The sequence below is a fragment of the Muntiacus reevesi genome, chromosome 10 (genome assembly GCF_963930625.1).
Source record: "Muntiacus reevesi chromosome 10, mMunRee1.1, whole genome shotgun sequence".
Classification (NCBI taxonomy): domain Eukaryota; kingdom Metazoa; phylum Chordata; class Mammalia; order Artiodactyla; family Cervidae; genus Muntiacus; species Muntiacus reevesi.
Window position 1 is genome coordinate 9,162,442 of NC_089258.1, and position 22,997 is coordinate 9,185,438.

Below are 22,997 nucleotides of genomic sequence, written 5' to 3' on the forward strand. Positions count from 1 at the left end.
CTGTTGACACCTTGACTTCAGACTTCTAGTCTTCAGAACTGTGGCAGAATAAATTTCTATTGTTTTAAACCAGCCGTTGTATGGTACTTTGTTTTCGCAGCCTTAGGAACTAATATACTCAGCAAAGGGAATAATTGGAAGAATAGAATTATCATCCAAACGAGTCCCATGAGTGGGTATGGACCTGTGGCTCTTCTCCTGTTCCTGATACCAGAGCAAAATCTATCCTCCTGCTGTATGCGTGCATGCAGAGTTTCTCAGTCGTGTCCAACTCTTTGCAATCCCATGGACTGTAGCCCCCCAGGCTCCTCTGTCCATGGAATTTCCAAGGCAAGAATACTGGAGTGGGTTGCCATGCCTTCCTCCAGGGGATCTTCCCAACCCAGGGATCGAACCCACATCTCCTGCATCGGCAGCTGGGTTCTTTACCCCTGAGCCACCATGAAATGCTCCTGGTACCCTGTGTCTATGCTACAGCAGAATACATGCTCTCTATTAACAAAATTATATTAGCCCCCAGGACTACTGGGAAACTAAGGAATGATACACAAGCAGAAAGTGTCATAAATATTACCAGAAACACAAATTACAAACCATCTCAGGTTTCCTTGAAAAACAATCATAACTTTGGGGAGGAAGCACGAAAGATATCAGCCAGCAACTTGACTCAACAGTGTTCTTATGGCTGAGCCCAAATCCATGTTGTTATACAGAGGATGGGGTTCTCTGCACCCTGATTTGCATGCAGAAGCCATTTCCAAGAACCCTTATCCCTTCACAATGCTTGATGGCAGCATAGTATCTGATACATAGAGCAAGAATAAGATTTTAACTCTTCTCCTGGACTAATCAGGTACCAGCCAGGATTAAGCAGAGAGCCTGTTTAGAAGACTAAGCGGGCTTTCTTTCACCTAGGTCTCTATTTCTGCTGCTGCTGCTGCTGCTAAGTCGCTTCAGTCGTGTCCGACTCTGTGCGACCCCACAGACGGCAGCCCACCAGGCTCCGCCGTCCCTGGGATTCTCCAGGCAAGAACGCTGGAGTGGGTTGCCATTTCCTTCTCCAATGCATGAAAGTGAAAAGTAAAAGTGAAAGTGAAGTCGCTCAGTCGTGTCCAACTCTTCGTGACCCCATGGACTGTAGCCTACCAGGCTCCTCCATCCATGGGATTCTCCAGGCAAGAGTACTGGGGTGGGGTGCCATTGCCTTCTCCCTCTATTTCTGCAGTACATGCTTAATGCATAATGCACATTGATTCCTTTCTTCCTATCTTTACTCCTTCCTTGACTTTTGCATAAAGCTTCCTCTCCTTTTGTTTATGTTCTCTTTTTATTATCAAGTGATACATGAATATATTCTCACTGAAAAGATCAGGGTAAAATGTAACTATATGTAGTAAGACAAGAGGGCCTTACCTCCCTCTACTTTATTCTCTTTCCAAGAGGTGACTACAGTCAGTATACATCTATTTAGTCCGTCTTCTGTGTATTTACATAGTCATACAGATAATATGTATTTATTTCCACATAAATGATCTTTGTATTTTCATTTATGATCATTCTATACTTGGTATTTTACTTGCTTTTTAAACTCTACAATATATCTAATAAATATTTTGATGTCAATAAAATATGTCTGTTTTTTTCTTTAAATGACTACATGCACTCCATATAATTTATTTAGCCTGGCCAAAACTTCTAGGTTTTTTATTGTTTCCAGTGCCCAGTGTTATAAGCAATACTGCAATAGACACAATGGACGTTCTTGCATAATATACACACATGCTGGAATAAATTCTGCTTTCAGCAGACTCATAGAAATTACCTTGTTGCACCAAAGACATAGGAGTTTTTAATCTTGAAAGATACAGCCAAATATCCTTCCCAGATGGCTTTACCAGTTTATATACTCCCACCAGAAGTGTTACCCTCATCCTCATCAACTGGCTATTATCAATATTTACCATTTTCCTGGTAAAATAAGGGCTTCCCTGGTGACTCAGTGGTAAGGAATCTGGCTTCCACTGCAGGAGACATAGGAGATGCAGGTTCAATCCCCGGGTCAGGAAGATCCACTGGAGGAGGGCATGGCAACCCACACCAGTATTCTTGCCTGGAGAATCCCATGGACAGAGGAGTCCAGTGGGCTATAGTCCATGGGGTGGCAAAGAGTTGGACATAACTGAAGTGACTGAATAGCAGTATAAAAATATTCTGTTTTAATTTGTATTTTCCTTGTTACTAACAATGTTGAACATCTGTTTATTAGTTTATTGCCAATTTATTTTTATTCCTTCTATGTGTTTTTCTCACATTTTTCTACTGAGTTTTTCTTTGGGCTTGTAGCATCACACTTTTTATAGTCTGCATATTACTACTTTTTATATACTTGACAAATGTTCTTCCCATTACTTTGCTTGTATTTTAATTCATCTATAATTCATTTTATAGTCATTCATTCAACAAATACTTACTGGGAATCTACTCTGTAGAGAAAAGAAACCAAATATTCTAGTACAAACACTTAAATTTTGTATAAATTTGTTAGCATTTTGCTTTGTTACTTCTGGGTTTGATGTTTTCCTTAGGAAACCCTATTTGACTCCATAATTACAAAAAATACTTCTGTTGTGATACACCACATGAACAAAATAAAGAATAAAAATCATATTACCATCCGAATAGATGTAGAAAACTCAAATCCATTTATGATCTTAAAAAAAACTCTCAACAAAGTATGTATAAAGGGAACATACTTCAACACAAACATACTTCAACAAAATAAATGACAAGCTACAGATAATAAAAGATGCTTGCTCTTTGGAAGAAAAGCTATGAAAAACCTAGGCAGTATATTAAAAAGCAGAGACAACACTTTGTTGACAAAGGTCCATATAGTCAAAGCTATAGTTTTTCCAGTAGTCACGTATGGATGAGCAAGTTGGACCATAAAGAAGATTGAGTGCCAAAGAATTGATGCTTCCAAAATGCAGTCCTGGAGAAGACTCTTGAGAGTCCCTTGGACTGCAAGGAGATCAAGCCAGTTAATCCTAAAGGAAATCAACCCTAAATATTCATTGAAAGGACTGATGCTAAAGCTCCAACACTTTGGTCACCTGATGCAAAAAGCCGATTCATTGGAAAAGACTCTGATGCTGGAGAAGATTGAGGGCAGGAGGAGACAGGGGTGAAAGAGGATGAGATGGCTAGATGGCTTTACTGACTCAGTGGACATGAGTTTGAGCAAACTCTGGGAGACAGTCAGGGACAAGGAAGCTTGGTGTGCTACAGGCCATGGGTTCACAAAGAATTAGACATAACTTATCAACTGAACAACAATAACAGCTAGTATATCCAACAGTGAAATGCTGAAAGCTCTTCCTTCTAGATCAGGAATGAGACAGGGATGCTCCCTTTTATAACTTTTATTTGACATAGTATTAGAAGTCCCACAACACTAATTAGGCAAGCAAAATAATAAAAGGCATCCAAGTTGGAAAGGAAGAAATACAACTGTCATTACTTTCAGGTGACATGATATTAGATATTATATATTATAGAGAAATATATATTATATGTTATTATATATTAGATATATATTAGATATATATTAGATATTATTATATATATTATATATTACAGAGAAAACCCTGAAGACTCCACCAAAAAACTATTAGAACTAATGAGTGGGTTCATTTATGTTGCAGGATACAAAACCAACACAGAAAAATCTGTTGTGAGTCTATAAACTAACAACAAACTACTAGAAATGGATACTAAGAAAACAATCCCATTTATAGTTATATCAAAAGAATAAAACACCTAGGAGTAGATTTAACCAAGCAAGTGAAAGACTTGCATACTGAAAACTACATAGCATTAAGGAAAAAAGTTGAAGGTGATACAAATAAATGGAAAGATATTCTGTGCTCATGGATTAGAAAAATTAATATTGTTAAAATATCCATACTACCCAAAATAATCTAGAGATCCAATGTGATTCCTATCAAAATTCCAATGGCATTTTTTAACAGAAAATGTTTAATCTTAAAATTTGTATAGGGACACAAAAGACCCCAAATACCCCCCAAAAAATCTTGAGACAGGAGACCAAAGTTGAAGGCATTATGCTCCCTGATTTTAAACTCTATTGCAAAGTTATAATAATAAAAAACCATATGATATTTGCATGAAAACAGACACATGAATCAATGGAACAGAAGAGAGAGCCATAAAATAAACCCACCCATATACAGTCAATTAATTTATGACAAAGGACCAGAAAATACACAATGGGAAAAGGACAATCTTTTCAATAGGGTTAGTTTTATCATAATCTTTGAAGCTTAGCAATTGAAATATCACAATTTTTTTAAATTATCCTTCTCTATTTTAATAGATTAATAGCAAGTCACTTGCTTATTGTATAACCCTCTGCTGTTGTTTTGTCACTAAGTCATGTCTGACATCCTCTAACAAGGCCAAAATATTAAGTATTGCTGAAAATTAAATACTCCTAAATTTTTACCTAAACTTCTTATAAATTATTAAATATATTTAGCTTTTGAATTCATTTGTTATTAATCCCATGCATGATGTGAAGAATGGCTTTAGTTTTTTTTTCCCCAAGTGAATACACAACCCTAAAATTATACCTTGAATCTTTATATCTCTGATGTGAAATATAATCTTTCTTACAACCTATATTTCCAAACATAATGGGACTGTTTTTCTCTGCTCTACTGATTCTTTTCCTATTCCTAACTCTATCTTAATTGCTATATGAGTCTATCATGAGGCCTCTTTTAATTACTATAGCTCATAGGCCTTGATTTACTATCTAATGGAACAAGCATTCCATCATTGTTCATTGTTCGTTTTTGCATATTTATTGGATACTTTTGAGCATTTTATTTTGCAAATGAGCCTTAGAATCAATTTGTTAAATGCCATAGAGAACCTGATTGAAATTGTGATGTGAAAAATTATTGAATGTATATATTAATATGTGACAAATTGATTTCATCAATATTAACCTGAAACATGAGAAGTCTCCATTTATTGAGCTCTCTTATCTACATACAGTAACTCCACAATAAAATTTCATAGTTTTATTTATATAGATCTTACACATTTATTTATAAGAAATTTATGTTTTTACTTGTTATTGCTATTATAAATAATAGCACTTCTTTTTTTATTACATTTGAGAAACTGTTACTGCTTGTATATAAAAAAGCTATTGTATTAGAACACTAATCTTATATTGAAGGTTAAAAGTTAAATTAGTTGTTGGAAAGGGGTAGGGAAGAAAGGCAGGTGGAGGACCTGGAGAGATCCAGAGAGGACGTAACCAAGGTTAAGATGCTTTATGGAGCTCTAAGAAGGAATTTAGATCCCTCAGCACCCTAGGCTTGGCTAACAGAGTGAAGGTGGGTGCAAGACAAAGAAATCCCAGAGTTTAGGGGAAGTGATCCTTTGGAACTTTGGAGCACACCAAGGAAACGGCAGCGTGATGTGTTTAAGCAGAGAGTGAGCCTTAGATAATATGTCAAGGTTCAACCCTGAGGCAGAAGCATGGCATGGAAGAGGCTAAGCAACTTCGGCTTGTCCCAGTGGTGAATACAGATGTGCTGAGATGCAACCAGTGAAAGAGACATGCAGTGGGGACCACAGGAGGGCAGAGTCTACAGCCATGCAGGTCAAGACCATGGCTGGAGCCAGGGGTCTCAGCAGTACATGCCAGCACACACTCAAAGGTCTAGTGGCACCACTGCATCCAGAGAGGATGCAGTGGGAGGGGTGCCAGCAACCAGAGACCAAATCACATAAGACACAAGAGTCTGCAGGACTCAGAGGATTCTGGGCTTGAGAGACATCACCCTCGCAGCCACGATGGATGCTAAGTTTGCTTCTCGTGCCACATGATACTGTTATGTGGAGAAGGAAAACATAGGGTATGCATTTTCATATTTAAATTATGAATTCACTAAGTAATTTGCTGAAAGAGATAAAATACTAAACTGGCAGATCCTGAGTTACCCTGAAGTAACAAGGTTAAACTTTTCAGAGGAGATAGGGGCTCACAGCAAGTGGAATTCAGTCATGGGGAAATAAGGTTCCATTTCCATACTTCTGCCTGGAGAAGGGAAAGTCTACTCACTCTGGCCTGGAGAATTCCATGGACTGTATTAGTCCACAGGTTCGCAAAGAGCTGGACAGGACTGAGCAACTTTCACTTCACTTTCATACTTCTGAGTCATAATAACTTTTTAAAACCTTTACATGCTTGTATAATTTGTGTGATTATATAGATCCTATAGTACATACAATTTTTGTCCTCTTGATGTGTGTCTCTACATATATACACATTGGGCTACATTCCATAGTCATGGGGGCAAGGCTAAAAGCTAGTAGGCTTGAAGTGAGAAGAGTCAGTGTGTATTACATAACAACATTCCTGAATGGAAAGCAAGGACTCTGAAAACCAAACATTCAAAATATGCACTTCATTTAACATTTTGCTTACAGGCACTCTATTATCTGAGTAGTTTAGACAGAAAAAATAATCACCAGCTCACTCTACATTTGTACTTACGGATATAATGACAGAAAAGGGAAATGAGAAAGATATTCCCTCAATGCTTTCCAAGTAAATTATAAAGCCTATCTAAATTCTTACCTAATATACAAGGAATGATTAAAAGTTGACTTTAAAATTTCAGTTCTGGGCAGTATGGACTAATTACACCCCATCCTGTTTCTTGTATTGAATGCAGCTATAAAACCTGGACAGAATACAGTGCAGCAGCTATTTGAGGTCTCTGGAAAGTAAACAATATCAGGAATATTGGAAACAAAGACAAGAATTAAAAGTCAGGGAGCCAGTGTTGAGATCATCACATATTCTCTTCTGTGTCCCCTGGAAAGAACTCAGAGATACCTGGATATCAACACAGACGTAGAAGCTCCTAGTTAAGGCCTGAAGAGCAAGAAAAGGGGTTCCAGCAGCAACAAAAATAGCAGCAAGTGGGAAGGAGATTTTCTTTCAGGAAGGTTTTATTTATTTATTTATTTATTTATTTTAGGAAGGTTTTAAATCTAGTATCTTTAATTGTAAAACTACCCACATTTAGTATTTCATATTGGGTGAGCTTTGGTAATTTGTGGGGTTTGAGGAACTGGTCAAACTTACACACCTAGAGTTGTTCTGTGGGGTATGTAGTGACCTCTCCTCTTTTGTTCCTGATATTGGCAGTTTGTGCCTCCTTTTTTTCTACATGAGTCTTACTAGAGGTTCATCAATTTTTCTTGATCTTTTCAAAGACCAACTATTCTCATTATTTTTCTGTATCAGTTCAATTCAGTTCAGTCTCTCAGTCATGTCCGACTCTTTGCAGCCCAATGAACCGCAGCACGCCGGGCTCCCTGTCCATCACCAGCTCCCAGAGTCCACCCAAACCCATGTCCATCAAGTCGGTGATGCCATCCAACCATCTCATCCTCTGTCGTCCCCTTCTCCTCCTGCCCTCAATCTTTCCCAGCATCAGGGTCTCTTCCAATGAGTCAGCTCTTCGCATCAGGTGGCCAAAGTATTGGAGCTTTGGCTTCAACATCAGTCCTTTCAATGAACACCCAAGACTGATCTCCTTTAGGATAGATGGGTTAGATCTCCTTGCAGAGATCTATATCATGTATTGGTAAATACAGGAACTTGGATGAATTTGAGTTATTAATGCTGAGTTAAAGTAGCCAGTTTCAAAAGATTACAAACTGTATGAATCAATTTATGTGACATTTTCAAAAGACACAAACTATATTGACAGAGAATAGATCAGTGGTTGTTAGTTGTTCGGGGAGTGGAGAGTAACTACAAAGGGACCACACAAGTAAGGTTTTTGGAGAGATGTGTTCTGTATCCTGACTGTGGAGATGGTTGCACAAACCTCTGTGTTAAAAATTCACAGCACTATAGAACAAAACAAAGCCCATTTTACCATGTATTCATTAAAAAAAAACAAATTTAAAGTAACTCCTAAGTTCAGAGGAAAAATAAGACTAGTTTAAGAAGTTTCTCAATTTTAAAATTTATAATTAATAACTTTCCAGTTTTTTAAATTAAATATTTCACTTTCCTAATAGATTTGAGGTCACCATTAAAGTAAGTTTGATGATACTTATTTTTAACAAGATTTGGGGGAAATAAGAACTCGCATGTAACCTTAGAGGAGTAAATTACTATAAGTTCTTTGGATGGGTATTTATCTCTAAGGAAAGATTAAATGTATATTCTTTTTGATCCAACAATTCTATTTTTAGGAAATTCTAGTACAGATGGACAATATGCAAGAATATACATATAAGCATGTTTACTACAGCATAATTTATAATAGGAAAAGAATATAAACAATGTTGATGTTCATTAATAAGTAAATCACATAGATATATACAATCAAATATCAGAAAACCATTTTTAAATTTTTTTTAATTTATTTTTTACCTCCTCCACACAGCATGCAGCATCTTGGGTCCCTGACCAGGGATGGAACCCAGCTTCCCTGCATTGGAAGCTCAGAGTCCTAACTACTGGACCACTAAGGAATTCCCAAAAACCATTTTTAAAATGAAGCTAACCATCAATCACTCATTTTTATTTAAAAACTACAAAATTATTAAGAAAATGACAAGGTAAAGAGTCACATATAGAGACTGATCTCATTTTTGTTTACAAAAGGCCTTATATAAGTTGGGAGAACTTATATGTAAAGAAAAATTCCCAGAAGGATATATAAATATTGTTAGTAATAGCTATCTCTTTGGAGTAAGCATGGAGATATAAGGGAGAAAAGAAAGGAAATAGTTTAAACTTTTCTGAACTGCTAGAAAAACCACATGCATGATATTATCAAAAAAACTAACTTTTAAAATACTAGTAAGATATAACAACACTTTTGTAGAAAGTTTATTCATCAGGAGAGCTGGTCCTCTGCCTACCCTGGTAATCCACATCGTCTGAGGGATCTTAATGAGGTCAGGGCAAAGGACTGGAAAGCTGGTTATCACCGATGAGTGAGATGGGGATGGAGTAAATTCTTCGTCCAAGGAATTACTCTCTTACTGCCTCCTCAAAGGCAGTCAGAATATAAACTGCATATCCACAACCAAAGACCAAATCAGTCAATCCTAAAAGAAATCAAGCCTGAGTAGTCTTTGAAAGGACTGATGTGAAAGCTGAAGCTCCAATACTTTGGCCGCCTGATGCAAAGAGCTGACTCACTGGAATAGACCCTGGTGCTGGGAAAGATTGAAGGCAAAAGGAAAAGAGGGAGGGAGAGGATGAGATGGTCAGGTGCATCACTGACTCAATGGACATGAATCTGAGCACACTCCAGGAATAGTGAAGGACAGGGAAGCCTGGTGTGCTGCAGTCCATAAGGCTGCAAAAGTTGAACACAACTCAGCGACTGAACAACAGCCAAAGGGGAAGCTGCCTGGGGTTCTGCAACCAGATCCGTTGATAAATTCATGGATGAGTTCCATGGATGGTTGGACCCAATTTTTCTGGGTTAACAGTCTATATGCTTTAGTTTACATTTTTTCCTAATTTACATTATAGTGAATGTTTCTAGGACATATATATAAGAAAACAAGAAATTCTTGATACCTAAAGACATTATCAACAACCACAAAACTAGCCTTGTGATCTTGAGAAAAATTACATAATTTTTTGTTTGCTAATGTCCTTAACAATACAACAGAGGACCACGTAACAGGTAAGACCCTTACCCTTCAGGTAAGAACTTTGCTAGTTCCTACAATCAGTGAGTCACCATGTCTGGTTAGAAATTGAATTTTACACAATTATTTTTCCAGATTCAGATTCTATTTGTCATTAGATTAAAACTAGCCACTAGTAATATGTCAATCTTGACATATCTTTGACAACTATTTGACATAATATTGACAACTATTTTTACAAAACATATATTCTGAGTTGGTTGTTTAGATTTACTAATTGTAGATACAAAGCTCTTAAATTTTCTCTTCTATTAAGTATTGAAATACATCTTACTTTATAGATGTTATATTTTAAAAATGTGTGTGGCTTAAGGAAACTATTTCATGACGTTTAAGATCGCCAGTCCAGGTTGGATGCATGAGACAAGTGCTCGGGGCTGGTGCACTGGGATGACCCAGAGGGATGGGATGGGGAGGGAGGCGGGAGGGGGATTCAGGATGGGGAACACATGTAAATCCATGGCTGACTCATGTCAATGTATGGCAAAAACCACTACAATATTGTAAAGAATTAGCCTCCAAATAATAAAAATAAATGAAAAAAAAATAAACAAAAACTTTAAATTATATAAAAAAAAAAGAACCAAAGTCAAAGAACCATTTACTAAAAATAACTTTACTGGAAATTTGCCTAAATATTTTAAAATATGATAAAAAACACTATTAAAACTTTAAGGTATAAAGTAGTTAAGGGATAAAAGCCAAGGATCAGCTAGTTTTTTCTCAGATAAATTAGTTTATTCTCATTAGTCTGCATGTCATTCTATACACAGCTCCCTGGTACCTGTGTCCTGCTACTTAATTTTGGATGCTTGTCCCAACTCTATTCCAGCCTCACCTCAAGGGGCTGACTTCTCTGAACTTTCCACGTGTATAACCCCCTGCCTGCACCTCACACATCTTTCTTGCCCTCTCTCGGCGGCATCATTCGCCCACAGCAGCTCTGGGTGCTAGCCTGAACAACCCGGCTGGCTGAGAGTCCTGCACTGGCCAGACAGAGTCTATTCTTGAGAGACAGGAGAAGAAAGGGAAGGGACAGACAGACAGAGGTCTGAGTGAGGACAGAAAAGGGAGAGGGCAGGAGGGTAAAAGGAAAGAGTTAAGGAATAGATATGTTGGTTACTAGTTTGCCATCACAATTCAGTTTCTTCCTTCTCTTACTTAAAAACCTTGCCTCAAATAATTTCTTCATATTTAAAAAAGACTCCCTTGAATGATGACTAGTGACCTAAAACATGCTAACCTGACCTCTGATGAGAAACTGATTTATCACCCACATTTTAGAGCCCTGGGAAAGCTGACATGAAGGGATAAATGGACTCCAGGGCAGGCAATGAATTTCTGAGGTGCATTTCAGAAGTTCTCCTCTAAACCATAAATAAAAGCAGGTTGACCACAGCCTGGCACAGGTGACCAGGACAAAACATCATGCCACCCAGCACCATCAGTCAACACCCTATTCACAATGCCCCCAAGTGGATGACTGCACATTCTGTGTACTATAGAGATGTTTCCCAAGCCAACTTTTCCAAGAGCTCATGGGGGGAGATGGGGAGGCAGTTCACAACACCAGAGCCTGAAAACATTACTCAGGAAAGTATACTTGGGAGCTTGAGGGTGGACAAGAATACTACAATCTTTAGTAAAGTTATCAGCAAGATTTTAATATCAAAATACACCTCCCTCTCTTACCATCCCCCCACAACACTGACTTTCCACCCCAAACCATTTACTAGCAAACCCCACAATCAAAGGGGAACTAGGCACCTGTGCCCCTGTTTGAACATGAACCATGAGGGTAAGATGGTGGGGAGGGGGAGAGACACAGGCCTCTAGGAATAGTGACCATGGGGAGCACCAAGGCCAGCAAACAAGAGAGGAGAAGTTACACCGTGCTCATGGGGAGGGAGAAGCCCCCCACCCCCAGATCTCCAACTCATCCATTTCTTTCCTGGCAGGAGAAACTTTGTAAAGAAACAGAATCTATCATTGGACATTTCATAGCAAAAGTGAACCCACAGATTGACACTTACATTTCATTTGCTTGGAGATGGACTTGTTAGGTTCAAGCCAGTGCTGGGGAGAAAAAAAGCAGAGATTGTGGGTCAAATGGCTGGACCATGTGATGCATACTTAATAAAAGGAACTTAATAAAGATATCCGTTTTCCAAAGTACAGCCTCAGTTCCCATAGATATTCCTTGGGGTTCCACCCTCTGAAGATCAACATGAGCAATTGGGCAGTAATAATATCACAAGCAAGGGTATAAATTACAGAGAATTAATACTTTCTGAGTAGTATTTGAGTCATAGATTTGCTAGGAGAGAAGGACAAGGGAGAAAATATGCACTTAAATGGATGTTCCAGCAGCTCTAGTTGGCTCCTAGGTGATTCTTTGAGCTCCATCGCTCTGGGCAAGCCACAGCTGGCTAAAGACTTTGACATCCGTGACCTCTAAGAGTCATAGTCCGGCACCATCCTTTTAAGTTAACAGTGGGGCAAGCCACCATTAGCCCTGTCACACACAGAGGCAATTCTTCCTTCACAGTAGGGAGGAACAAATTATTTTAAACATCTTATATCAGAAGTCATCAAGAAGAAAAATCAGCTGCAACACAAAACAAAGAAGCTCCAAATCCTGAATAGTTCAGAATCATGTTACCGATAAGTATTTGAAGCAGACACAATGCTGGCCCCAGCAACCAGCTCTCTCCACACCATGAGTGAAGGTCACTTTGACATGCCAAGTCCGGGGCAGCCTCTGATGTTACAAAACACGATGCCCTTGAAGCTGCTTAAGGAATATCAGGAAGCATCACTTTATACACCAGAAGTTTAGATAGACAGATGGTAAGAGGGGTGCCACTGAGTATCCATCAAGATATTGGGGAGTCCTCACTAACGGGGCACCCTCGCTCTGCTAGATACTGGAGACAAAAGAAGAGGAGGAAACTTATCATCAGTCAAGCACTTACACCTCAGTTTATCTCACTGCAGGATCTAGTAAGCCTCAGGATTCTGTATTATCCCTATTGTTTGATGTAAATACATAGCCATGAAGTTGAATTAGGAGCTAGTATTGTTGAGGGTTCACTAAGTGCCACAGTTTCCATGAGCCATCACTACCACTCCATTTACCGACAAGAAATCTGGGGCTTGGGATGGTTAAAGAACTTGCCAAAGAAATGGCAAACTGAAGAAATCGTGACACCAGCTTTCAGTGCAATTCTAGTGCAAAGGCCCTTAAACTTGGGCTTGTGGCTTCCCCACTGGCCAGTTCACTCTAAAATGTTATTATTCTCCTTACTGAACACTCCCTACCTTCCTAGGAACTAGAGAATTGAGTGTCCAGTCAGCAGATTCCAGTCTAGGATTTCAGATCTTTACACTCTTTAAAGAAAAACGGGGTCTCCTGGCTATTTAAATCTAATTCTTCTAAATGAAGAATCTGCCAGAAAACCGTGCATTTATCCCTGACCTGTTGCACAATCAAACTAATATAGCAAATTTCTTTGTTTCTGGCCAGAATTCCACCAACTCATGTTGGGAACCCTGATTATCTCCTTTTTCCCTGATTTTTTTGTGGTAAAATATACATAACATCTGGTCCCATCACTTCATGGCAAATAGATGAGGAAACAATGGAAACAGGGAGAGACTGATGTTGAAGCTGAAACTCCAATACTTTGGCCATCTCATGTGAAAAGATGACTCATTGGAAAAAACCCTAATGCTGGGAAAGATTGAAGGCAGGAGGAGAAGGGGATGACAGAGGATGAGATGGTTGAATAGCATCATTGACTCGATGGACATGAGTTTGAGTAAACTCCGGGAGTTGGTGATGCGCAGGGAAGCCTGGCGTACTGCAGCCATGGGGTCGCAAAGAGTCAGACATGACTGAGCAACTGAACTGAACTGATAGATAACATGGGCCTTCCCAGGTGGTACTAGTGGTAAAGAATATGCCTGCCAGTGTGGGAGACATAAGAGATGTGGGTTCGATCCCTGGATCGGGACAGTCCCCCTGGAGGACGGTGTAGCAAACCACTCCAGTATTCTTTCCTGGAGAACCCCAACAAAGGGGCCTGGTGGGCTACAGTCCATAGGGTATCAGAATCAGTCAAGACTGAACCAAATCGGCATGCATGCATACATAAAATTCACTATCCTAACATAAAATTCACCATCCTAGCCACCCTTATGGCAGAAAGTGAAGAGGAACTAAAAAGCCTCTTGATGAAAGTGAAAGAGGAGAATGAAAAGTTGGCTTAAAGCTCAACATTCAGAAAACTAAGATCATGGCATCTGGTCCCATCACTTCATGGGAAATAGATGGGGAGACAGTGGAAACAGTGTCAGACTTTATGTTTTTGGGCTCCAAAATCACTGCAGATGGTGATTGCAGCCATGAAATTAAAAGACGCTTTCTCCTTGGAAGGAAAGATATGACAAACCTGGATAGCATATTAAAAAGCAGAGACATTACTTTGCCAACAAAGGTCCATCTGGTCAAGGTTATGGTTTTTCCAGTGGTCATGTATGGATGTGAGAGTTGGACTATAAAGAAAACTGAGCGCCAAAGAATTGATGCTTTTGAACTATGGTGTTGCAGAAGACTCTTGAGAGTCCCTTGGACTGCAAGGAGATCCAACCAGTCCATCCTAAAGGAAATCAGTCCTGGGTGTTCATTGGAAGGACTGATGCTGAAGCTGAAACTCCAATACTTTGGCCACCTCATGCAAAGAGTTGACTTATTGGAAAAGACCCTGATGCTGGGAGGGATAGGGCGCAGGAGGAGAAGGGGACGACAGAGGATGAGATGGCTGGATGGCATCAACTTGATGGACATAAGTTTGAGTAAATTCCGGGAGTTGGTGATGGACAGGGAGGCCTGGTGTGCTGCGATTCATGGGGTCGCAAAGAGTAGGACACAACTGAGCGACTAAACTGAACTGAACAATTTTAAGTGTACAGTTTGCCATATTAAACACATTTATAATGATGTGTTACCATCATCACCATCCATCTCTAGAACTCTTTTCATCTTGTAAAATTTAAACTCTATACCAATTTAACAGAAACTTTGATTTCCCCCTTTTTCCCAGCCCTTGGAAACCACCACTGTACTCTTCGTTATCTCCTTCTAATCAGAAATTATGCTTGGACTTTATACAGTTAAAATTGAACAATGAGAAAGGCATTGATTATACCACTTACTAGCTACAACATGTTTACTTTCTGTCTCTATTTTACAACTATAAAATGCGAACAATAATTGTACCTATCTTGTAAGGTTGTTGTGAAGATTTTAAAAATTAATAAACGTAAGTTGCTTAAACAGTGCCTGTCATGTGAAAAATATTCAGTGAATGCTTGTTTGCTGGTAATGTCATTGTTATTTAATAAGTATAGTTTAATTTGGAGACCACATTTTTCAATATATGGGACACATGAAAAAATTAATAAAAGGGGCCTCTGGTGATTTAATTATTTTTCTAGAAATAAATACATAGCATAATTTAGAACTAAGGCACGAAAACAAATAATAGCTGCCTAAGATCAATACCTACTGCTATTGTTTCACAGAGGAGGAGAGCCAGTCATTTTGCCAACAGAGTCTGAAATGTAAATAAGTTATCCAAATTGTCCTTGCTTGGCATTTTTTAAATTCCTTAGCCCTTCTCTGCCTAATTTCAACCTATCTTCCCACTTTCTTGCTGCCTCCAGGGATGACAGGCAAATTTCATTTTGTGTGCTCACATTAATTAGTTGGTGGTAATCTCCCAGGGTTGTGAGGAGAACTCAAGATTGGGTGAAGGTTTAGGGAGAATGAGTGTCATAATGGATTGGTTATGTCTGCCATTCATGATTGGAGAAGGCAATGGCACCCCACTCCAATACTCTTGCCTGGAAAATCCCATCGATGGAGCAGCCTCGTAGGCTGCAGCCCATGAGGTCGCTAAGAGTCAGACACGACTGAGTGTCTTCACTTTCACTTTTCCCTTTCATGCATTGGAGAAGGAAATGGCGACCCACTCTAGTGTTCTTGCCTGGAGAATCTCAGGGACAGGGGAGCCTCGTGGGCTGCCATCTATGGGATCGCACAGAGTCAGACACGACTGAAGCGACTTAGCAGCAGCAGCAGCAGCCATTCATGATGGATTGGCTATGTCTCCCATGGAAGGGGAGGGAACATTTAAGGCATGCCTTAATGCCTTAAATGCCTGTGAGGTATTTTCCATCTGTGCGCCACATAAATTATTTACTATAAATGATCTGGCCTTCTCATTGTCCTACAAAATATACCCGGCAGTTTCTAATCAGCTCCCATCTTCCTCTTCCTCTCAGCCTACTCATATCCTGCCCTTGTTTCTAAATTACCTTTGTCTAAAATGTAACTACTACATACATTTCCAAAACAACTATTCTTCCCCAATGGGATAGTCATAAGGTATAGGGTTCTTAAAAAATAAGCCAGAAGTAATCATGTTTTAAGGAATTTTAGGGAATCATTTCTTCAAAGAGGGTGATGCTCAATATCAATTCATTGATATGCACTGAAGTTTAAAGATTTCTCTGATGACTCATGATGAAAAATCTGCCTGGGTTCCATCCCTAGATCGGGAGACCTGGGTTTGATTCCTGGATCAGGAAGATCCCCTGGAGAAGGGAATGGCCCCCCACTCTAGTATTCTTGCCTGGAGAAGTCCATGGACAGAGGATCCTGCCGGGCTACAGTCCATGGGATCACAGAGTCAGATACAACTGAATGACTAGCACTTTCACTAAAATTTAAAAACCTGACTGGTCTATGGCCTAGCGATTCCTTTACTCTAATTTGGCCATGTGAATGAAGAGGAACGAAACAAGGATTTTCATTGCAATATTATATAAAATTACAAAATATTAGAAATAACATTAATGGCCATAATCGGGAAAACAGGTAAATAAAACCTGGGAGATTCTGCGGCAGTCTTTTCTAGGAAGTAGATCTTTATGTGCAACATGGTTGAATTCCCAAGGCAAAGCATAGGATGAAAAAAGTGAACTGCAAAATTTATAACCATGACCACAGTTAGTTCCCAAATTGCACACAGGGAAGCACAGCCACAGTAGACATCTGCTGGATTCTGTGCAAACCCTGAGCTCAAGGAGGTCCACAGTCCCAATATTGGTGGTTAATCACTAAGTCATGTCTGACTCTTGCGACCCCATGGATTGTAGCCCACCAGGCTGCACTGTCCATGGAGTTTTCCAGGCAAGAATACTGGAGTGGCTTGCCATTTCCTTCTCCAGGGGATCTTCCCAACCCAGGAATCGAACCCAGGTCTCCTACATTGCAGGCAGATTCTTACTGAGCTATGAGGGAATATCCAGTCCCAATATTAGCACATACTAAATTGGTTTTAATGTCATACTTTTCCCAAAGTTGGGTTTCCCGTTGTTGCTGTGATTTAAAAAAGAAAAAAAAAAAATAAGTCCTGTGCAAATTAGGAATTTGGTAACGAACAGGCAACAAGTGTGGCAGTGTCTGATCTGATTCCAGGGTTTGAGAGCCATGAAGTGTCCAACAGGCACACACTGCTGGTTAGTAGGTAATTATGGCTAAGAATGAACTGGATACTATTTTCACATGTGTAATGTTTTGAATGACTACTAAGGCCATAATGGCTATGTTCAGTTCAGTTCAGTCGCTCAGTCGTGTCCAACTCTGCAACCCCATGAATCGCAGCATGCCAGGCCTCCCTGTCTATCACCAACTCCTGGAGTTTACTCAAACTCATGCCCATAGAGTAGGTGATGCCATCCAACCATCTCATCCTCTGTCGTCCCCTTCTCCTCCTGCGCCCAATCCCTCCCAGCATCAGGGTCTTTTCCAATGAGTCAACTCTTCACACGACGTGGCCAAAATGTTAGAGTTTCAGCTTCAACATCAGTCCTTCTAATGAACACCCAGGACTGATCTCTTTTAGGATGGACTAGTTGGATCTCCTTGCAGTCCAAGGGACTCTCAAGAGTCTTCTGCAACACCATAGTCCACAAGCATCAATTTTTTGGTGCTCAGCTTTCCTCATAGTCCAACTCTCACATCCATACATGACCACTGGAAAAACCATAACCTTGACCAGACAGCTGTTCGTTGGCAAAGTAATGTCTCTGCTTTTAAATATGCTATCTAGGTTGTTCATAACTTTCCTTCCAAGGAGAAAGCGTCTTTTAATTTCATGGCTGCAATCACCATCTGCAGTGATTTTGGAGCCCAGAAAAATAAAGTCTGACACTGTTTCCACTGTTTCCCCATCTATTTCCCATGAAGTGATGGGACCAGATGCCATGATCTTAGTTTTCTGAATGTTGAGCCTTAAGCCAACTTTTCACTCTCCTCTTTCACTTTCATCAAGAGGCTTTTTAGTTCCTCTTCACTTTCTGCCATAAGGGTGATGTCATCTGCATATCTGAGGTTATTGATATTTCTCCCGGCAATCTTGATTCCAGCTTGTGCTTCTTCCAGCCCAGCGTTTCTCATGATGTACTCTGCATATAAGTTAAATAAGCAGGGTGACAATATACAGTCTTGATGTACTCCTTTTCCTATTTGGAACCAGTCTGTTGTTCCATGTCCAGTTCTAACTGTTGCTTCCTGACCTGCATACAGGTTTCTCAAGAGGCAGGTCAGATGGTCTAGTATTCCCATCTCTTTAAGAATTTTCCACAGTTTATTGTGATCCACACAGTCAAAGGCAGTAGTCAATAAAGCAGAAATAGATGTTTTTCTGGAACTCTCTTGCTTTTTCATTGATCCAGTGGATGTTGGCAATTTGATCTCTGGTTCCTCTGCCTTTTCTAAAACCAGCTTAAACATCTGGAATTTCACGGTTCATGTATTGCTGAAGCCTGGCTTGAAGAATTTTGAGCATTACTTTACTAGCGTGTGAAATCAGTGCAATTGTGCGGTAGTTTGAGCATTCTTTGGGATTGCCTTTCCTAGGCATTGGAATGAAAACTGACCTTTTCCAGTCCTGGGGCCTCTGCTGAGTTTTCCAAATTTGCTGGCATATTGAGTGCAGCACTTTCACAGCTTCATCTTTCAGGATGTGAAATAGCTCAACTGGAATTCCATCACGTCCACTAGCTTCGTTCGTAGTGATGCTTTCTAAGGCCCACTTGACTTCGCATTCCAGGATGTCTGGCTCTAGGTGAGTGATCACACCATCGTGATTATCTGGGTCATGAAGATCTTTTTTTCACAGTTCTTGTGTATTCTTGCCACCTCTTCTTAATATCTTCTGCTTCTCTTAGGTCCATACCATTTCTGTCCTTTATCGAGCCCATCTTTGCCTGAAATGTTCCCTTGATATCTCTAATTTTCTTGAAGAGATCTCGAGTCTTTCCCATTCTGTTGTTTTCCTCTATTTCTTTGCATTGATCACTGAGGAAGGCTTTCTTATCTCTCCTTGCTATTCTTTGGAACTCCACATTCAAATGGGAATATCTTTCCTTTTTTCCTTTACTTTTCACTTTTCTTCTTCTCACAGCTATTTGTAAGCCCTCCTCAGACAACCATTTTGCTTTTTGCAGTTCTTTTCCATGGGGATGGTCTTGATCCCTGTCTCCTGTACAATATCATGAACCTCTGTCCATAGTACATCAGGCACTCTGTCTATCAGATCTAATCCCTTAAATCTATTTCTCACTTCCACTGTATAGTCATAAGGGATTTGATTTATGGCTATGTTAGGACATAAATACTTATTAACTTGTTTGGATCTAATTCTCAGTAGATGGAACTGTTAAATATTCTTTTGACCTAGAGCACCATGAAATAATTACTAAGATACTGAAAGAGCCATAAACCAAGACAATTCGAGAACCTCTGAACTATGGCCGGGGAAGTCAATGGCACCCCACTCCAGTACACTTGCCTGGAAAATCCCATGGACGGAGGAGCCTGGTAGGCTGCAGTCCATGGGGTTGCTAAGAGTTGGACACAGCTGAGCGACTTCACTTTCACTTTTCACTTTCATGCATTGGAGAAGGAAATGGCAACCCACTCCAGTGTTCTTGCCTGGAGAATCCCAGGGACGAGGGAGCCTGTGGGCTGCTGTCTATGAGGTCACACAGAGTTGGACACGACTGAAGCAACTTAGCAGCAGCAGCAGATGAACTATGGTATCATACAATTAATGTGTTTTCTTTTTAAAATAAAAAGTACAAAACAGTACCGTATATTTTCAAAGAAGACTTAACAAGCATCTAAATGCATTTTTAAACATCTGTAATGATAGTAAACTGATCCAGTGAGGGGGGTTACAGGGAGAGAAGAGGAATTTAGGGTTGTTAGTCAAAGAAAACCATTAAACCACAACTTCCATTTTATCTGTGATGCTTTAACTTAAATTTTCACATGCATTTGTGCAGTACATGACTATTTAAAAATCAGTTGAAAAGAAATAGCTAAACTGTATCCAGAAAATGGCTCACAGTAAAGAATCCGCCTGCAATGCAGGAGACTTGCTGGAGACATGGATTCGATTCCTGGGTCGGGAAGATCCCCTGGAGAAGGGAATGGCAACCCTCCCCAGTATTCTCGCCTGGAGAATCCCATGCACAAAGGAACCTGGTGGGCTACAGTCCATAGGGTTGCAAAGAGTCAGACAAGACTGAACAACCGAACAACATCATCCAGAGAATAAAAGTGGATTTCATGTAGTTTAGACTCAAGAAGAAGAATCTCATACAAAACAGGCCAATGCCAAATCTAGCCAGGCACCCAGGGTTGACTCTGGAGCCAACAGGCCTGGATTCAGAAGCCAGCTCTGCCACTTACTAGTGAGTGGTGTGACCTCCATCAAGTTCCTCTGTTTCCTCAGTTATAGCTTCATATGAGGTTTAAGTGGGTTAATTCACTTAGAAGCTCTAAGAACAGAGCTTGGATCATAGTGAAGGCTGCATAAACACCAGCTGTTCCCTCCGATCTTCCTCCCGTTCACTGAGAGAGATTCTTAAGTTGGTGACATGGGCCCTCTCGGTGAGACCATATTTGTCACTCTCTTCTCTCCCTCCCCACCCCACCTGCCTTCTGCACTACATGAACAGATAATTCGCCTTCATTTTTTCATTCTTCCTTTTAGAGGTAGGAGTTAGACAATGAAATAGTCTGTACCATACCAACACCTCCTGCTGAGACTGCATGTACAGATGGATTGCACGCCCATGAGAAAATAACAACCATGTTGTGGTGTGCTTGACAATTAGATGTGAGGCTTAGAACATTTATCACATTGCTATTTTCCCTTCAATTGCTACTTGGAATATATGTGATCTTTTAAAGTCTGTTTCCTTGCTGAAAACTAATATTCCTAGAGAGAGGAAGCAATGAAAATCTGCCAACCAAATATCTGAATTTGTGGCTGAAATTCATTTCCTCGAATCTTATTTAGAATAAAAATTTCAAAGACTAAGGAAGATAATACCCAATCATTGATTCTACTTATTGAGCTTCGACAGAAAGATGAACTAGAGGAGGCATCCTTAGCATGATTTGAAGGTATTAGGAAGATGTCTGCAGTTAGAGTGTCTGAAGGCTCAGCCCAGGTTCCCTTTCCCTTTAGTTATACAACAGTTAACTTTAAAAAAAAAAAAAAAAAAAAAGGCTGTGCTCAGGTTACTGGAATCCATTGCAGGGTGAAGAATGAATATCCCACACACCCCCACCTCCACCATCCTACAGCAAGTCAGCTGATAACTAATAATGGATGCTTTTGAACTGTGGTTCTAGAGAAGACTCTTGAGAGTCCCTTAACTGCAAGGAGATCAAACCAGTCCATTTGGAAGGACTGATGCTGAAGCTCCAATGCTTTGGCCATGTGATGCAAAGAGCTGACTCATTGGAAAAGACCCTGATGCTGGAAAAGATTCAAGGCAGGAGGAGAAGGGGGCAACAGAGGACAAGATGGTTGGATGGCATCACTGACTCAATGGACATGAATCTGAGCAAACTCCAGGAGATAGCGAAGGACAGGGAAGCCTGGCATGCTGCCGTTCATGGGGTCACAAAGAGTCAGACACAACTGAGTGACTGAACAACAACAACTAGTGGACAGATGTGGGAGGATAAATACTCCCTCTTCCCTTGGCCAGGACAACTCAAAGGCATGACCTACACTCTTCCTGAACTCCTCTGTGGAACTGAGCCCAAGTCACTCTCTCTATGACTGCCTAACATCATACCCTGGCACACCCTCCTTCTCTTAATGTCCCAATCCCTTACTTCCCTACAAGTCTCCTTCTGGGAACATTTCTTAATAAAACTGGAATTTTTATCTCAGGATTTGCTTTCTAGGAACTGAACCTAAGACAGCCTCCCTAAGTCTCCACCCAAAACTGCCCTCCACGATATTTGAAATTCTATTCAAGAATTCTCAAATTCTTTCATTCCTTTCGCTTTAGGCTTGAGCCCTAGTAACCTGCAAGTTCCCTGTGAAGGGTCCCAATCTAGCACTGTTTTCAGTATTGAAAATCTGACCACATTTCAAGCCACTTCTTATCTTCTGGGTTGGGGGTAGCAGATTTCAGAACCTCTAAGATTCCTTTAGCTCTCACATTCCATATACTATGAATTGAAGCAGATGAGAATGTTGTCAACAAATACTTCTTTCTTTTTAACTTCGCGGCTGCATTTAGCTTTAAGAGATCATTTTTCTCTTTCTCATCATAGAAATGGTATATTTCTTTCATACTTTCTAATTCTGGCAAATATGGAGAAAAAGATGGCAGGAATGAGTTGGTGATTTATGACTGAGTAGACTGATTTTCAAATTGGTAGATTTTTTTAAAAAGCTACCAAAAGTAAACAATATAAAAGTTAGCTATCAAAAAAAAAAAGTTAGCTATCTTCAAAGCTGGGCTTCTGTTGAAACTGACCCAGCCTATGATTACAGAATAAACTACACACCTCTCTGTTATCTTTCTCAAAACCCTTGGTTCTCTGCACCAAAGTAATCTGTAGACTAGAGAAATGTGTTAAATAACCAGTGGGGCTTTAAACAATAATGAATAGACCTTCCCAAACAGGAGATTGTTTTTCTCCTCAATAGTAACAAAATTCCAAATCTGCTCTGAAAAGATGGCCTGATTCTCACATCCCACCTGGACAAAGCCCCAGAGTAACTCAGTCCCTGCATTAGCTAGCCAATTTATGC

At 39.9% G+C, this 22,997-nt stretch overlaps 1 protein-coding gene across 2 annotated transcripts in view; it reads right to left on the reverse strand.

Annotated features, from left to right (window-relative positions):
- Positions 1-22,997, reverse strand: part of FRMD3 (FERM domain containing 3) — a 325,040-nt gene that overhangs the window by 131,745 nt on the left and 170,298 nt on the right. For both annotated transcript variants that reach the window (XM_065947120.1, XM_065947119.1), the window contains exon 3: positions 11,829-11,871. In XM_065947120.1, coding sequence (XP_065803192.1) covers positions 11,829-11,871 — 43 coding nt within the window. The remainder of the gene's footprint in view (positions 1-11,828; positions 11,872-22,997) is intronic.